This window comes from Pseudorca crassidens, chromosome 9 (assembly GCF_039906515.1).
Source record: "Pseudorca crassidens isolate mPseCra1 chromosome 9, mPseCra1.hap1, whole genome shotgun sequence".
NCBI classification, from domain to species: Eukaryota; Metazoa; Chordata; class Mammalia; order Artiodactyla; family Delphinidae; genus Pseudorca; species Pseudorca crassidens.
The window spans coordinates 61945120-61962561 of NC_090304.1; the positions used below are offsets into that span (position 1 = coordinate 61945120).

Genomic DNA, 17442 nt, shown 5'->3' on the forward strand with positions numbered 1-17442 from the left:
ATCTTAAAACTAATACTGCTACCCATGCAGTACAGCAAAAAGAGCCAGACGTTGGAGTCAGTTTGAATCCTGATCCTGTTCTACACCAACTGCGTGACCCTTGCTAGAGGGGTCAAGGATATGGATTTTGCAGCCAGACTGAACTGTATTCAGATCTCAACTTTGCTACCTACTATATGTAGAAAAACAACTTAGTGGAAATGTATCATATAATAATAATGATTATCCCTCTGTGGTGTGAGTTTTTCTTTATATTTTTGTTACTTTGTAACTTTTCTACAAATACATATTACTTTTACAATTAGGGAAAATATTAACACTTTTTGGAGAGAAACAGTTGAAGAGGGGTATAAAGCAATAAAAGGGGCAAGAAATAGATTAAAGATTGAAAAGGATGTCTGGAGAAAATGTATGAAGGCAGTATTTTTAAGATGTGTTTACTCAGATATAGCTTGCTTCATTATCTAGATTAAAGAAATTACTAGAAGAAAAAGTGAATGATGCAACCCAAAACTTATGAAATTTATGTCTATATTATATAAGAATATGTCTTTGAAATGCAATAATTGTGTGCCACAATTTTCTTACATTTTCTTAAAGCAAACATTCCCATTAACATGGTAGCCTTCCCCACAGTAGCAAACGCCACAGGAGGTGGAAGGAGTCCCTCAGGGATGGCAGTGCTGTCCTGGATAATTTTCAAAGCACACACCACATGTGGACAATTAAGAACCAGCTGTCTTCTGTCTACTATTACTTTATTGACACCTGGATGTGAAAACAAACTCCTAGAGGAAGAGGCTTTGTCTACTTGTTTTGGATCATAATATACACCCTGTTTCAATGTCACAAGATAAGGGCCAGAAATAAGTTACACATTGTGCTGTGGTAGTAGTTAACTTGCAGTTTAAGGGGCCTGGAGTCAATTAATAGTCGATTGCTTCTACACGTGATGCCTCCAAAATTTTCCATTGCCCACCATTAACCCTTTTTTTGGTCTCAACCAGCCCTGGAGGCCAAGGATAAATTCATTCTATTAAAATGTAATACAGCATTGATTAAATAACTATCTGTTTGAATTTTACATCTATAATAACAATAGTCATAGATATGCAATAACCATCTTCCATAAAACTATAAGGCCTAGTGTTGTATGTTTATGTCTGGTTAATTTATTAGGTACATACAAAATGATAAACACCTATAAAAGGCTGTCTTAAAATTCCCATTATTGTTTCATTTTTCCTATCATTAAATTAATTTCCCTGACAACAAACAGCAGCTTAACATGTTTTCCAATACATATTTGGATATCTTCCTTTGATTAAGATTCATCCCCATTAGCATACCCACTCTCTCTGTTTCTAGCAGGATAGCTCTATCAATCAAGCCTCACAGTTTATGTAAGTAAACCTAAATGGTTATGGGGAGCCGCCATCAATAAAGACAAAACTCCCCTGGAGGCTTCCACTAAGTGGGTTATCCTCCATCTGTCTCACCCCTTTTGTCCCAGTCACCCCTTCTCATTACTATCCTTTGCTTCAAGACAGGTATTATAATGCCAGGCGGGATCCCCACTGCAGAAATCAGGCATGCAGCACAGAGCAAAACAGATAACTGAGAGACACTGTTGATGAATCTTTGACTTGGTTAAGTTCAATAATGCCCTTTACAAACGCTGTGAGGAGTCTGATGCCATACTTGGCAGAATTTCTTTGAGGGAAAAGCTACATGGTGTTGGTTGTTGAGTGCTACTATGAATAATATATGGCAAAATCAAGAAATTATCCAGAGGATAATTGTATCTGGCCACAGAAGCCAGACTGATAGACTAGTTTTTATCACATTTGGTTCCACTGAATCCTATATTGTATTTTCAATGAAGAGGGTAATAGATACTCATTGTGTTAATAAAAATAAAGATCCTTAATAAAGCATTAAGACTACAAGACTTCCTGTAATACAATATTCTGAGGTGTGCTGGGAGATAAATTAGTTGAAAAAAACTTATATGTACATTTTGTTTGAGCGTCTGCATACCCTTGTTGGCTACAGTTCCATTCCACCAAAAAATGATTTTATTTGTGGAGTAGTTCATCTTAAATCCTTGTTTTAAATGGTATTAACAAGAGGTAACATTTATCAAGTGCTTACTTTTTTTCTAAGAACTTTACATGTGTTAACTCAGTTTCTTGTCACAATAAGCCTATGAGGTGGGAAGTATTACTCTGCTCCTTTTAAACATGAGAAAACGGAGGCAAAGCACAGTTACATAACTTGCCCAAGGTCACACAGCCAGGAAGCGGTCGAGGCAGGACCCTGAGCAGGGTGGCTCCAGGGCACACCCACCTGAACACTCTGCTGTCCAGATCCCGATTCTAAAGCAGGCACAGTTGTCTGCCTAGGGCACACCCAGTTCTTTCTTCCTATACTTGGTTAATGGCAGGTAAGAAAAGATTTCTTCCCTATGTCAAAAGAAGGACCTTCCAGTTCATCCAGAAATGGTTTTAAGTCATTAAATATAAGTTAAAAAGAAGAGAGCCTAGAACAGGACCAGACTTCACTGATGGAAATCGCTGACTGATCCTTTGAGAACCTGTCCCTAACGGAGACCACAAAACTTGAGATATAATTAAGAGGTGGTTTCTATAGCACAGATTTAATAACTGGCATGTTTGCGTAATTTAGATCAGTGCTTCTCAGAGTTGGGTATTCACCCGCAACTTGGGGCTTATGGTATTTGCCAGGGACTTAGTATCCCCAGAAAACCCATCTGGTATGTTAACTTTACATTAAGACTTCGAATAAAAACAATTAAATTTCTAATCAAAATATTTCCACATTAAAGCAAACAAGGATATCTCCCAAAATTTTATGACAAAACATAAGACTTTGTATGTTTCATGCTTGCACAGAAAGCTTCATGTTCTACCCCAGATCCTGAGAACAAATTCCTTTTTCAAAGCCTAAGGGCATGTGGGTAGCAATATTTGCGAAACAGTGATTTAGCTTCTAACCAGTTCTGATCCACAAAGTTAAACACCAAGGAAAACAATAACAACAGTGGCGAACACTTACGGTGTTTCTGAAAGCTTACTCGACAGCGAATAAGAAGCGTAGAAATGGCCAGTGGTAGATCAGCCTGACTGAAGCAGGCCTGTCCCTCCTGTGGAAGACGGCTGTTGAATCTAGCTCTAAAATCTAGCTCAGATTCCTGTGCCCCTCTTCTCCTCCACTGCCACCTGTACCCCCAGCCCCAGCTGTCACGATCTCTTCCTTTGTTTCTTCAAATGGTCCCCGACCTGCTCCATATACCAGTCAGGAGGGTTTTTTTTTTTTTTTAATAAAACATAAATCAGATAATTTCATTCTCCTGGTTGCTTCTCTTTAATAGATTCTCAATGCACTTAAAATTCAACCTACACTTCTTCATCATTACCTCCAAAGTCCCACATCATCTGGCTGCTGACTCTTCCAACCTAATTTGTTGCCATGCTCCCATTAGCTCATCTCTTCCAGCCAAGCCTGACTTCCTTATATTCCTGGAACCCACAAAACTTATTTCTGCCTCTGGGACTTTGGCTTTGCTATTTCCTCTTCCTGGAATGTTCTTTCTCTGATCTTTATATCACCAATTTTTTTCTTTTTATTCAGGTCTCAGCTCATATCCTATCTCCTCAGAGGGACATTCCCTGGTTGTCCTCCTTTACACTGTTCTCTTCCCCAAACTCTGTCTATGGCATATCATACAATTTTATTTTCCTTATAGCACTTTTTATCTATAACTCATTTATCTATATATCTCCTATTCAATACACTAGAATGTAAAGTCCCTAAGGGCCAGGGCCTTGTCTGGTTTGTCCACCATTGTAATTTTGTAGCTAATAACTGTGCTTGACACATGGTAGAAGCTTGAATATTCACTGAATGGGTAAATGAATGAATGAATGGGAGAAAGAGAAAAGAACTAGAATACATTTTAGATACTATGTCCAGTAAACTAATGTTCTATAATTGGGGGAGAGAAGAGGGGAGGCAGACTCTAGTCTGATGGGTTCATATCTATTTAGTAATAAGGGAGTCAAACTGAATATCAGAGTCACAGTTTAGAGTGGGCCTTGAAAGTTTCTGGAGATGAGAAATCTTTCTTGAGACTTTATTCGGCTTTTGCTTTTTGCTCAACCAAATTATGTGAGGGAACATTATATAGAGCCAGTTAGAAAGACATCTGGGTACAATAAGTTCAGGGCCAGGTGAACTTGGTTTCTAAAACTGGGAAATATATTGCTCACAGTGATAGTTAAGGCCCTTGGCTTTCATAACAGCATTTATCGCATTCATAATTTGGGAAATTAAGTCCCCACATCTTGAAAGAGAAATTGTACTTTGCATCCTCAGTTGTTTTTGGTTTCATTTTAGTATCAATGATTTGTTTGTGTATCCTGAGAATACTTAACCAGATAGTGAGGGTGTGTGGTTTGCATCTCTTCTAGGTGACCAGGGAAGACTTGGCTCAGTAGAGAGGGGATCCACAGTTGTAGCTAATGTACAAAGTGGGCACTGCTCACAGGTGATCACTGACTGATTATAGCTTCTTACTCCATCATAAAACAATGAACATCAGCTTAGAGAAATAGAAAGAGCACTGGACTGGGTGTTTGAAGACACGGGTTCTAAATCTGATTCTACTACTTACAAGTTGTGAGACCTAGGGATAGCCAACAAATCACGTTAGGTCTCGTGTTTCTTACCCATCAAATGGAGGAAGATTAGACTCTATAGTCATTTATGGCCCTTCCAAATTTGATAGTCTATAATTCTATGAGCCAAAAAACCATCTCAGCGTAACAGCTTTGTTTCCCCAAAATTGACGACCAGAGTATTTACATAATAATAATTTTGATTTATAAGGGCCTCAGTAGAGTTTCTACTAAGAGAATTTCATCCAAGGCTTTTTTGTTTAGGCTTCCTTTCTCTAAATTGAGGAAAAACAAAATTTCCCAGCTTACTCGGTACACATTTTCTTAAATAGTAAAAGAGATTTAAAACAATTCCAGGTAAGCAGGTTGTAGCATTCTTCTAATCAAGACTCTTTTTAAAATTCTTACTGTATTTCCCAACAAAAATGAATATAAATCAGGAAGATAGGAAAATATTATGAACATTTGGAACAAAAGACTGCCAATTTGATATAATTTTATAGGTTGTTGGAAGGTACCCATTTCACAGAAATGTTTCCCTGTCAGCCCCAGTCCCATCATTAAAGATTCATTCCCTTGATTTACTATTTTAGGAAAATGTAAAGTAGGCCCCAAAGGTAAGCTACTATAGCACCTTAGGATAATAATAATTTTATATAGCTCTCTAAAGATGACAACTTTCACACATATTATCACATTAAAACCTCACAATTCATGAGGAAATTTGAGGACCCAAATTTACAGATGAGAAAATCAAGACTCAGGAGATTGAATGACTTGTTCAGGGTTATCTGGGTGGTAAGCGGTAGTACCAGCCTCCTGATACAAGCCCAATCCCCTTTACCCAACATCTCTACATAGAAAGAGACTGTATGAGATGGTGGGTTGGAGGGATGGGGGTGAGGACTTTGAAGACAGACCCGAATTCAAATTTTGATTCTTCTATTTGCTTGCTGTATGATATGAGAAAATTACTTAAACTCATTTTTGTTACCTGTAAAAATCAACACTAAGAATATTATATAAATAATATCGGAGCAATAATGTATATGAAAGCACTTAGCGTAATAGCGCATAGCAGTGATCTTTTTGTTTTTACTACTCTATGTATTTCCAATCTTATGACGAGGTTGCAGATGAGAGAAAGGATAGAAATAGACAACTTAAAGGTAGGTACCATTTTTCTTTATGAGCCTTGTATTCAAACTATAACAGTTGTGTTCATTTTATTCTATTTCACATTCTTCCTTGAGTATGCATGTGCTGTCCCCTACCACGAGTCCCCTTCTTGATCTCTTGACTCCCTGATGAATGCCTACACATTTTTTTCAAGCTCAAAAACAAGAGTTATCTCCTCTTTAAAACTTTATTTGATGTCATAGGCTTTTCCTGTGGCATTCAAGGAAAACTCAAAAAAATTATTTATAAATATTTACTACGTGCCTCTCTGGTGCTGGGGAACTCTGCTAGGGCAACACGAGAGCACTTCACTGAACTGATCTAATTTTGTTTGTTTCTGTTAGTAGTTCCCACGCTTTGGGATTTTACAGTACTTTTACATTTAAAAAACGAGGACTAATATAAAGTTGCCAACTTTTCATCTTCTAGGTTAGGATATAATAAGTAACTGCCATTGACTACCATAAAAGAAAGGCCATTTTGACACCAAAGTATAAAATCTCAGGACTAAAAATATACATATAGGCTTTATGGGAAACTTCATGGAGGGGGTCTGCATCATCAAGGAATAGGTACTGGGGGGTCCACTGGTTCCACGTATATTTTTGTCCCAATTTGATAGTTCTTAGAGATGTTGTTTCTTACTCCATTTTGCATCTCTACTGCAGTACCCACTGTCTAGTAGGATGTATTCAGTGAATATTCATGAATAATGCGATGAATATGCCTCAGAAAATATTTATCTCTGAGACCTGTGGTAATGACTTATAGCACAGAGCACCTGTGAGAGGATACAGCGGTGGTGAGGATGTGAGGGAGGTGTCTGTGTGTTTGTGTGTGTAAGCTGATATAATTTATTTCACAAGTTTCCCAGGCACCAGACATTCAGAAGATTTTATGCAAAGTTATGAGATTGTCCTGTCAGAGAGCAAGGAAGGAAGCAGGCAAGAAGTAAGACACTGAGGCATATCACTGTAGGAAGAAATGAAATCTCTTCCCCAGACACCATCTGAAATATTCCATGCGAATAGGTAGATTGAGAATTATAATGAGTATACCTACAGCAAACAGATAACATTCATTTAATATTCATTATGTATCAGGCACTGTTATAAGTTCTTTGCAGGTATTATCTCATTTAATCATTACAACAACCTATTGAGAAAGATTTGATTACTCTCCCCTTTGTAGAGATGAAGAAACTGAGGCTTGCAGTGGTTAAAAGATTTGCCCAAGGGCTTCCCTGGTGGCGCAGTGATTGAGAGTCCGCCTGCCGATGCAGGGGACACGGGTTTGTGACCCGGTCCGGGAAGATCCCACATGCCGCTGAGAGGCTGGGCCCGTGAGCCATGGCCGCTGAGCCTGCGCGTCCGGAGACTGTGCTCCGCAGCGGGAGAGGCCACAACAGGGAGAGGCCCGCGTATAGAAAAAAAAAAAAAAAAAAAAAGATTTGCCCAAGCTCACACAGTCAGCCAGTGGTAGAAGTATGTCTCAGACTGCATCTAATTGTCTTCAGAGCTCATCAAAACTCTTGGGTCCCTTTCTAGCCACATATTTTTTTTTTACGATGAGAACAGTTTTACATGACTTGGTTTTCATTTTAAAAATAAGGAGAAAATTAACATGTTTCTTCCTAGCCAGAATTTTAAAGCTGGCAGGGCACCCAGTTTTCCTACTTAAAAGCTGTGTGCCCACAAGCAAATTCCCTAACCTCCTTGAGCTTCAATTTCTGCATCTCTAAAATGGGGATGACAGCCCTTCTTTCTGTGTTTTGGGGAGGATTAAAAGGATAGTGTAAGTAAAACAGCTAGCAAAGGGCCTGGATTATGAATGGGGTTTAATAAATTTTAATTCACTATGGGGCCTAGTATGATAAAATGACATCTTCAAATGAAAATCCTATCAAATAGTGGCGATAGGATGAGAGCAAATAGATTATTGCTCTGGTGAATAAAGGTGGCTATATTTATACAATCTTTAGAGAAACATGAGGATTATCTTTGCTGCAGCCTTCATTTTAATTAAGAGCAGAGAGATTAGACATATCAGCGTAGGAAGAGGTTTATATTTAATTTAAACCACAGATGCACATTTGCAGCATCTAAACATTCCATTCCTTGGCTAAAGATGTAACAAGCCACTTCAGCAAACCTGAAATTGCAAAATAAATGGAAAATGCTTAATCATTTAAAAAGAAATAGGAAAGGAATGAAAAGACGAAAGCACACACGGGCACCAGCAAGGAAAGTTAAGCAGCAGGAAGTCTCCTCAATTTTTTTAAAGGCTGACAAATGACTTCAGTAGACAGGCAGGATATAAAACTAAAGGATCCATCTGTATCGCTTTTCCACACAAACAGTTTCAGAAAAAAAGTGTACATATCCGTATGCAATCTCATTTTGGGTAAAAGTTTTTCTCAATGAGAAAAGCAAGTTGCAAAGCAATGTGTAAAATACAAACTTATTTTGTAAAAACAATGTCAAGCCCCAGTTACATCTGAGTATGCTTTGTACACGTCTGTATGAACACAGAAAAGGTATGCACGGTTCAAGCCAGAATGCCACACTGGGAACCTTGCCGGGCTTGAGAGAGATTTTTGTTTCTTGAAAATCTTTGCATTACCTCACCAAATGCAGTGAGCACGCATTACTTTGGAACAAAAACATTTAAAGATAAAAAAGAAAAAATGTACCTTTCCTATTATTCATCCACCTCTTCATTCATTCATTTGTTCATCATCCAAAAGTTACTTAATCCTAACCAGTGACCATGATGTAAACTAAGTTGGTCTTCTCTGAACTGTCAGACCTGACTTTTTCAGAGGCATGCCAGCTAGATTTAGTTTTTTAAAAAAAGTAAATTTACTTATTTAATTTATTTATTTTTGGCTGCGTTGGGTCATTGTTGCTGCGTGCGGGCTTTCTCTAGTTGCGGCGAGTGGGGGCTACTCTTCGTTGGGGTGTGTGGGCTATTCATTGTGGTGGCTTCTCTTGTTGCGGAGCACGGGCTCTAGAGCACAGGCTCTGTAGTTGTGGCGCACAGGATTAGTTGCTCGCGGTATGCGGGATCTTCCCTGACCAGGGCTCGAACCCATGTCCCCGGCATTGACAGGCGGATTCTTAACCACTGCGCAACCAGGGAAGCCCTAAATGTAGTTTTATTTTGTGGGGTTAGCCATGTGGTTCTGTGCTGTGTCTTAAAATCCTGCGCTGTTCCCCTTTGAGACTGAGATATATTAAATTCAAACCATTTGGAGTTAATTTCACTCCTTTCCTTTCCACCTGTAGTTACTGCACTCAAGGGAGGACTGACTGAAGCCTCAGTTCCAGTGAATTGTGTGTAGCTGTTGGTGGCAAGAACATGGAATTTAGAGTAAAAAAAAACCCCAGAGTTTTTCAGTTCTGACTCTTCTACGAACCAGATATGTGGTTACAAGGGGACTCGTACATACTGCTATGCTACTTCCTTCTTTCTGAACCTCAGCACCATCTTCTGTCTTTGAGTAATGATACCTATCTTACAGTATAGCTGTAAAGCTCAAATGTTGTTAGATATCGAAAGTCCTAACAGATTGCAAAGTGATGGTTGTGTGTCTATTACTACCTCTCCACAAAGAATTTGTGGTTTTTGCTTCCAACAGATGACAATGACACATGTTTATAAGTCTTGGCAGATTTTCACTTGAGGTGAGACTATCATAAGTTTGAATGGGGCTGAGAAGCAACAGCTGCCATGTTAGGCAAATGCAATTTCTTCCTTGTAATGATCGCAAACCCAATTAACCAAAAGGATATCTGACCTGGTATAATCGTCTTCAACAAGCATGTGCTTTGGAATTGGTGAGTACCTTCCTGGAGAGATGGGCGGCAGGGAGGTTTTGTATTCTAAAGTGCCATTGTTGCCAGAGAGAAGATGGTTTCCCATTGGTGGAGAATAAGCTAAGGGGTGAAAGAAAAGAAAAGAAATCTGTTATGTGGCTGATTCAATGTGTCATGCTACAGTTCTGTTAAAAATAGAAAGGCTTTGCTACCCGCTAAGAATATTCTGATCCTTCAAGAGGAGGGAGTTGCTGTTTGTTTGCATTTAATATGTACAAGCACATGGTGACCTTTAGGATTGGAAAGATGTAATAACAGTTATATCTGTAAGCCCAGTTCGTATAATTAGGTGAAGAGAAAAACTGGAGGAGAGACCCAGCACTCATATTTTCAGAACAATGATTAATTTTCTATTGAAATAAAAATGTTAGCTTTTTAATTGCAGAGCTTGCATTCTTTTCATGTAATTAATATCAAACCATCAAAAGCAGAAGGCTCTTAGGAGCAAGTTCTTGTATAAGACTTTAATCCCTAAATATGCTCTACTCCCATGCCAGACAGGCTAACTCTGGCCTTTCTCTTCTGTTCCTGCACCCTAATTCATCCCCCTTTTGGGTGACTGAAAAGCCTCCTAACTGGGTCTCCTGCTGCTGTTCTCTCCCAAAATCCATTTTATACATTGAGAAATCCAGGTCTGATCATGCTGTTCTCTTGCTTACACACTCTCCATTGCCACTACTGTATTGAATATAAATTCTCCCTTTCACCATGCTTACAAGATTGACTCATTTTAATATCCCCCCTTATGAATCTCCTATGGTCCTTAAATAAGGCCTGTTCTCCCCAATATCTGTACCTTTGCTCCACTCTACCAGCTACCTGCAACTTCTCTCTCCTATCTCATCTCTGATACTGAAATCTCATCCAATTTTTCAAGATAAAATTCAAATGCCACCCTCTGCATAAAGATTTTTCTGATCTTCCGAAGACAGGTGATATCCCTTTCCTTTGAGTGCCCAAAGGACATATATTTTTACCTGTCTCATAGCATGTACATCCCTCTCAGTTTGCCAAATATTGCTACTATTTATATATCTGCATTAGCCTTCCTTTCAATGAAGGCCATGATTTTATCTCCTTTGTATCACACATATTACCTTACAAGGTGTCTTGCATATATTGAAATTACTCAATACACATTTCTTGAATTGAATAGCAAGTTTTGTTTTCTCCTTTTTCTCTTTGACGTTGATCTTATATGCCCTTCAAGAAGAGGCTCACAGAGGCTCAAGACAGATTTTTCTAAATTTATCCAGTTTGAAAAACTCTGAAAGTTAACACTCTTTCATATCCTGAGGTAAGGCTGATCTCATCTTACTGCTTGCTTGACAAAAAGACATATTTTGGGGCAAGTCATTTTAGAATCACCATTAAGAAAAGCAATAGCTAATGTAATGGGCAGATAACAAAATCATTCAACATTTAAATTTCAAGAGAAACGTCCAAATCTAAGAGAGGTCAAACAACTTGCTTAAGACCGTACTACTAATTAATGACAGGTCCTGAAGATATTCTGAGTTCCCAGCCTCACAATTGGTTTCTCAAAATTTCAGAATGAGCACATTTACTCATGCTGACAAAACTATCCCTTAAACTCACATCAAAGAAATGAATTGCTTCTAAATCTAGTCCCCAAGGACAGAATCTTCTTGTTGACCTATTAAGAAGAGGGGAAAACACGGGGCTTATGCAGCAGTGGACTTTGTGAGGACGCAGTAGAGCATCTTATTGTTATTTGTTGCCCTAGAAGCACGCACCTCCACCCCATCTCCACTGCCATAGTGATCAACAATTTTCTCTGGCTTCCCTGCCAATATATCAAATTCTGGTAAAGGTAACTATAATGATAGTTATTAAGGATTATGATTTCACCAATTGACGGCAAGATCCTTTCCCCCAGGAAGAAGCACAGTGCTATCTCTGGTTTATTTTGCCTGTCCCTCTTTTCCACTCTGCGGCTATATAGATTTGAACTAGGAAGAGAGACTATTAGGACATGAGAGCTATCATCCTTCAGGGGCTTGAGAAACAGACTTTAAAAATGCATTGCCCCTTGGAATACTACTCAGCCATGTAAAAGAATGAAATAATGCCATTTGCAGCAACATGGATGGACCTAGAGATCATCATACTAAGTGAAGTAAGTCAGAAAGAGAAAGACAAATACCATATGATATCACTTATATGTGGAATCTAAAATATGACACAAATGAACCTATCTATGAAACAGAAACAGACTCACAGACATAGCAAACAGACGTGTGATTGCCAAGGGGGGAGGGGTTGGGGGAGGGAGGGGTTGGGAGTTTGGGATTAGCAGATGCAAACTATTATATATAGAATGCACAAGCAATGAGGTCCTACTGTATAGCACAGAGAACTATATTCAATATCCTGTGATAAACCATGTAAAAAAGAATATGAAAATAATGTGTATACATATATATATGTATAACTGAATCACTTTGCTGTACAGCAGCAGTTAACACAACATTGTAAATCAACTATACCTCAATAAAATAAATTTAGAAAATGTGTTGCCCCTATGCTATTGTAATCACACTGTCCATAACATACATCATCGAGCCTTTCCATAAGGGTGAATCTGACAACTCATCAGGCAAGGCCTCCAAGGCAACTGGGGAGTCAAGTGCAGGATCTCCGTGAAGTATTTCCACAGGCTAAAAAGAGTGAAGGTGCAAGTGGAGGACTTTGCCAAGCTTTGTAGAATTCCGATTTTGCAAACCTGGCGTGCTGTTCAAAGATGACACTGAGCGTGGTACTTACAGTGAGTAATATCAGGTGGGCCGTAAGGATCAGTCATATAAATGGTGGTGGCTTTGCCAACTTTTAGATAAACTACATCTGATGTGTTCTTCAATATTGCTACCGCCTCTTCATGTGTTACTTCTTCTAAGCTGTAATTGTTTACCTGAAAGGGGAAAACATTCATTATTAGAGCCAAATCTATGCAGGTGAAGAGAACTATTCAGGCAAGAAGATATACAAAATTACGACTTACGTAAAGATTAAATTGCAATCATTATAGTCCAGTATCTATATCACACTTTGACAGAACAGATAGATTAAAGGCATTAGCCAAAGCAGATAAGGTACAGTTGTTGATGTTAAAAAACAAGGTTGCTTCTGCCTTTTTCTAAGAGGAAACGATATTTTATAATAGAAATCAGAATACTCTTTGTGGAAAAAGGAACAAAGGGGTCAAATGTCCTTCTTATGCTATAGTGATTGTGATTACAGAAGTAATACACATCCATTGAAGAAAACAAACAAAAACAACAGAAGAAAATAAATATTATCCCTAATCTCCCTATATGGATATATTTCTTTAGACGACTGTGACCATATTACACACACTGTTGTAGAACCTGCTTTTTAACTTCGAGTGAACATTTGCCTCCAACATGAATGTACTTCAACAACATGAATTTTGTTTCCTACAAAGCACTGTGCTGCATGGCTATAACATAATGATTTAACTAATCTCTTACTAAAGCATGTTTATGTTGGTTCTAATTTTATTCTATTATAAATGATGTTGCAATAAACTTTTTTCTACACCACTTCGACGACTTCTTCAGGATAACTCATACAAACGAACACTGGACAAAGTATATGAATATTATAAGGGCTCTGATACCTATGTCCAAAGTGCCCTTTGGAAACATGAACCAGTTTACTCTTAGACCACAATTATACGAGAGCCCCCATTTCCCACAGCTTCAGCAAACTTGGCTTTTCTCACTTTAAAAACTGTTCGTATCAAAATGTCATTTAACATGAGTCTATTTTCTAAGGAAAGAGTGCTAATGTTGGAACACAGAACTTTTCAGGTGAACAAGTTCAAGAGTACCTTAATGCTATCGGCTTTAACAGCAACTCCTCTTTTGTTATTGGACAGAAAAGCCTGTGATACCTGAGCAATTACTACTTCATGGCAGTGGCTTACAGTGGGTCTTTGCAACACTTCTCTTAAATGGTTTTCAAATATTTAGGAAATATTTTGCACACCTAGGTTATCCTTATTTGGCTCCTATTTTTTTATGAAGCAATTCTTTAGTTGGTTCCTGCTGAAATGATGTGGAATTCAAATAAATGTAACATAAATGTAAATAAATAAAATAGATTGGATTCCTACATATTCTCTGTACTATCTAATCAGCACTTTAGTCATTTAATACCTCGTAGCATTGCTTTTTATTTTTGCTTCATGTTGCTCTATAAATTCCATGTGTCAGTTAATCCTTTGGTGGTGTAGCCCAGGTTAGGGACCCTGGAACAGGAGGGAACTGAACCTGACTGCTGACCATGAGCTCTCCAGTAAGCTGTAAGCCTCTCTACTGGTTCCTACAGTTCTCTTCTAGACAAGTGACATTCTTGTAAATCTTTTGTATTTCCAATGTCTAGCACTTGTTTATTCATTGATCAAATATTTATTGCATACCTATTATGTGTCAGCCACTGTTCTACATGTTAGAGATATAGTGATAAAAAATAAGAATGATAATCATAATCATAGCAGACACATACAGCCCTATTACATGTCAGGCACTACTCTAAATTATTTTACGTGTATTAACACGATAAAGCCCCACAATAACCTATGTGCTGGCTATTATAATCACTTTCATTTTACAGATGAGAAAAGCATGCCTCCGAGAGGTTAAGAAACTTGCCCAAAGTCATTGATCAAATTTGTAGTAGAGGCAGAATTCAAAGCCAAGCAGTTTGGCTCCAGAGACCATGCTCTTAACCACTCATCTATACTGCTTCCTCCAGATGGACACAGTGCCTGCTCCCATGAGACTCACATCCTAATAGAACATAGCTGTTTATAGAATGAATGGATAGAAAAATAGACCCATATAGAATGGGAATGTAGAGGGACTACAGGCATGGGGAACACAGTTGATGATGGCAGCCTTTAGTTATAGACGGAGAAATAACAAAAATGACTGATAATAATGAGTTAACATTTATTTAACACTTATATGTCATATATCTTGGAAGTACTATGTATATATTTTGACATAAGTCATATAATTGGTCCTGGTTATAGCTCCATGAGGTAGACATGAATAATTAGGCCCATTTTACCGGTGAGAAAAACTGACATTTGAAGCAGTTAACTTGCAACAAATAGGTCACACAGACCCCAAGTGGCAAAGCCATCAGTTGGATCACCGTCCTCCTGAAAAGATGAAAATGAGACGGCCCTTGAGTGTTGGTTCACTGAAACCTAGGGCTTACATCACCTATTCTTTCTCCCTTTAGGAGAAGAGTCTCTTTCCAAGTTTACATATAGAAGTAATGTGAATTCCTAAGTGTTATAAAAGCCTGAGTAATCATTACCCTTCTCACTTAATCCAGTGGTGACAATATATTGCATCAGCCAAATACACTGACAAAGTCAAAAAATAAATAAGTAAAATGGAAAGTAGTTTGATATATATATGTTTCTTCAAAACCTCCTTGTATATTTGATTAATCACTTTTTTTTTTTTTTTTTGCGGTACGCAGGCCCCTCACTGTTGCGGCCCTTCCCGTTGCGGAGCACAGGCTCCGGACGCGCAGGCCCAGCGGCCATGGCTCACGTGCCCAGCTGCTCCGCGGCATGTGGGATCTTCCCGGACCGGGGCACCGACCCGCGTACCCTGCATCGGCAGGCGGACTCTCAACCACTGCGCCACCAGGGAAGCCCGATTAATCACTTTTTTAAGGGCGGTACCACTTGTACCTAGATAATGAATATTTACAAATAATGCTCATATACAATGGTTTAAAATGTGTATGGAAGTGGGCGTTTTCTCTTAAACAATGGTTGCCTAAGGTGGCTCTGAATATTGTGACCATGCACCCCAGAAATATCTATATTGAAAAAAGAGAAGAGAGGAGGTATTTGTTGGCATAAACAGTGAGGATCAGAAGCCAACATATAAAGACCCTAAAGGCTAGAAAACAACTGGATTAGACTACACGTGGCACAAAAGCTCTGTTTCTGACAGGGCTCATTGTCTCTCTCTCCAGGGTACAGAAAGCACACAGCTCATTAGATTATCAGTGAAAAAGAGATGTGGCCAGTGTATATTCAACTGCACTTTTTCCATTTTTAAGTTGGGCCTTGAAACAGTCTAGAAGATGTTAACTTTTTTTTTTTTTTTTTGCGGTGCGCGGGCCTCTCACTGTTGTGGCCTCTCCCGTTGCGGAGCAACAGGCTCTGGACGCGCAGGCTCAGCGGCCATGGCTCACGGGCCCAGCCGCTCCGCGGCACGTGGGATCTTCCCAGACCGAGGCACGAACCCGTGTCCCCTGCATCGGCAGGCGGACTCTGAACCACTGCGCCACCAGGGAAGCCCGAAGATGTTATCTTTAAGTGTGTTTTCTGAGAATGACTGCCTTAACAGACTCTCAGACCACCAGGAAAATCTTTAGAGCAGAAAACAGAAGCTGAGGAAAAGTTGGAGGTGAAGAGTGAGGAAAGAGAGGATATTGGGGAAAATATTAGTCATTTAAAATAGTGGTAGTTCAGTCAGTTTTTGTTTGGTGACTATGAAATGTTGGAAAATTTACACTGATTTTCGTCATGGAAGAGGTGGTGGCAGCAATATGTAGTGATTAAGAGCACATGCTTTTGAGTCATGCAAACCAGGACTTATCCTGTTCCTGGCACTACCTAGCTGTGTGACTTTGGGAAACTTATTTAACCTACTTAGCCTCAGTTTTGGCTTCTGTAAAATAGGTATGAGAATAATCACTGCCTCAAAAGGGTTATTGATTTAAATGTATTGACCTATGTAAAGTGGCAGGCTCATTACTAATTAACGTGAGCTCTTGTTACTATTACTATTGTCATCATCCATCTCTCTTCTCAGGAAACAGGAATTCTTGGTGAAAATTTTCGCTGAGCATTTTCCTGTAAACATCTGTGAACTGATGAGTTTAATTAGAGAACTGTTGATGAGGCTTCTGTGTGGTCTTTTTAAAAATTCAGAATAGTATAGGATCTGGACCCAAAAGTGCTCTTTTGTGCTGAAGTCTTCAAAATGTTTTTCACGAAAGTGGGTTTATTTGGGGTAATTATATGTGTGCATTATCCTCTGAACTCTCAAGATAAAGGGCCTACAGCTGGAGCTGATTGTACACAGAGAGAAGGGACATTATACTGATTGGCTGGTTGCTCTTGTCATTGTTTTCCATTGTCTTTTCCTTTTCCTTTTTTCTTTTGCATCAAGTATCTGCCTATAATGGTGAACACTGAGCAACTGGCCTGGTTTCAGAAAAAAAAAACATGTGCATTTGAATGAAGTGTTTCTGTGGGGTGTGCTACACAGAGCGGGGGACATGTGTGCAGCCTGGCCATGTATTTCAATAGGACAGAGGACTGAGGCCAAGAGAGAGAGGTTGGAGGTGAGATGACTCATTCTCTCGAATGGAAGAGGGAGCACTGAATTGGAGCATGATGCCGACAGAAAAGGGCAAACCAGTTGAAGAAAGAGGTGCCAGGAGACTTGCAAGAAGGGAACATGGCAAGTGTTGTGGGAATTCAAATAAGTGTTAGCAAATAGATATGTGATGGTACAAAGGTGGGAGGTGTGCGGGCATGAGAGGGTGTGATAAGGAGAAATGAGCAATGTACAGATGGCAACATACTGACCTTTCCATAT

General features: G+C 39.0%; 1 protein-coding gene across 24 annotated transcripts in view; it reads right to left on the reverse strand.

The window, feature by feature from the left end:
- Positions 1-17442, reverse strand: part of DLG2 (discs large MAGUK scaffold protein 2) — a 2011757-nt gene that overhangs the window by 505051 nt on the left and 1489264 nt on the right. For all 24 annotated transcript variants that reach the window (XM_067750569.1, XM_067750576.1, XM_067750568.1 and 21 more), the window contains 2 exons: positions 12545-12689; positions 9679-9817 (listed from right to left, as the gene is read on the reverse strand). In XM_067750569.1, the coding sequence (XP_067606670.1) occupies positions 9679-9817; positions 12545-12689 (284 nt within the window). The remainder of the gene's footprint in view (positions 1-9678; positions 9818-12544; positions 12690-17442) is intronic.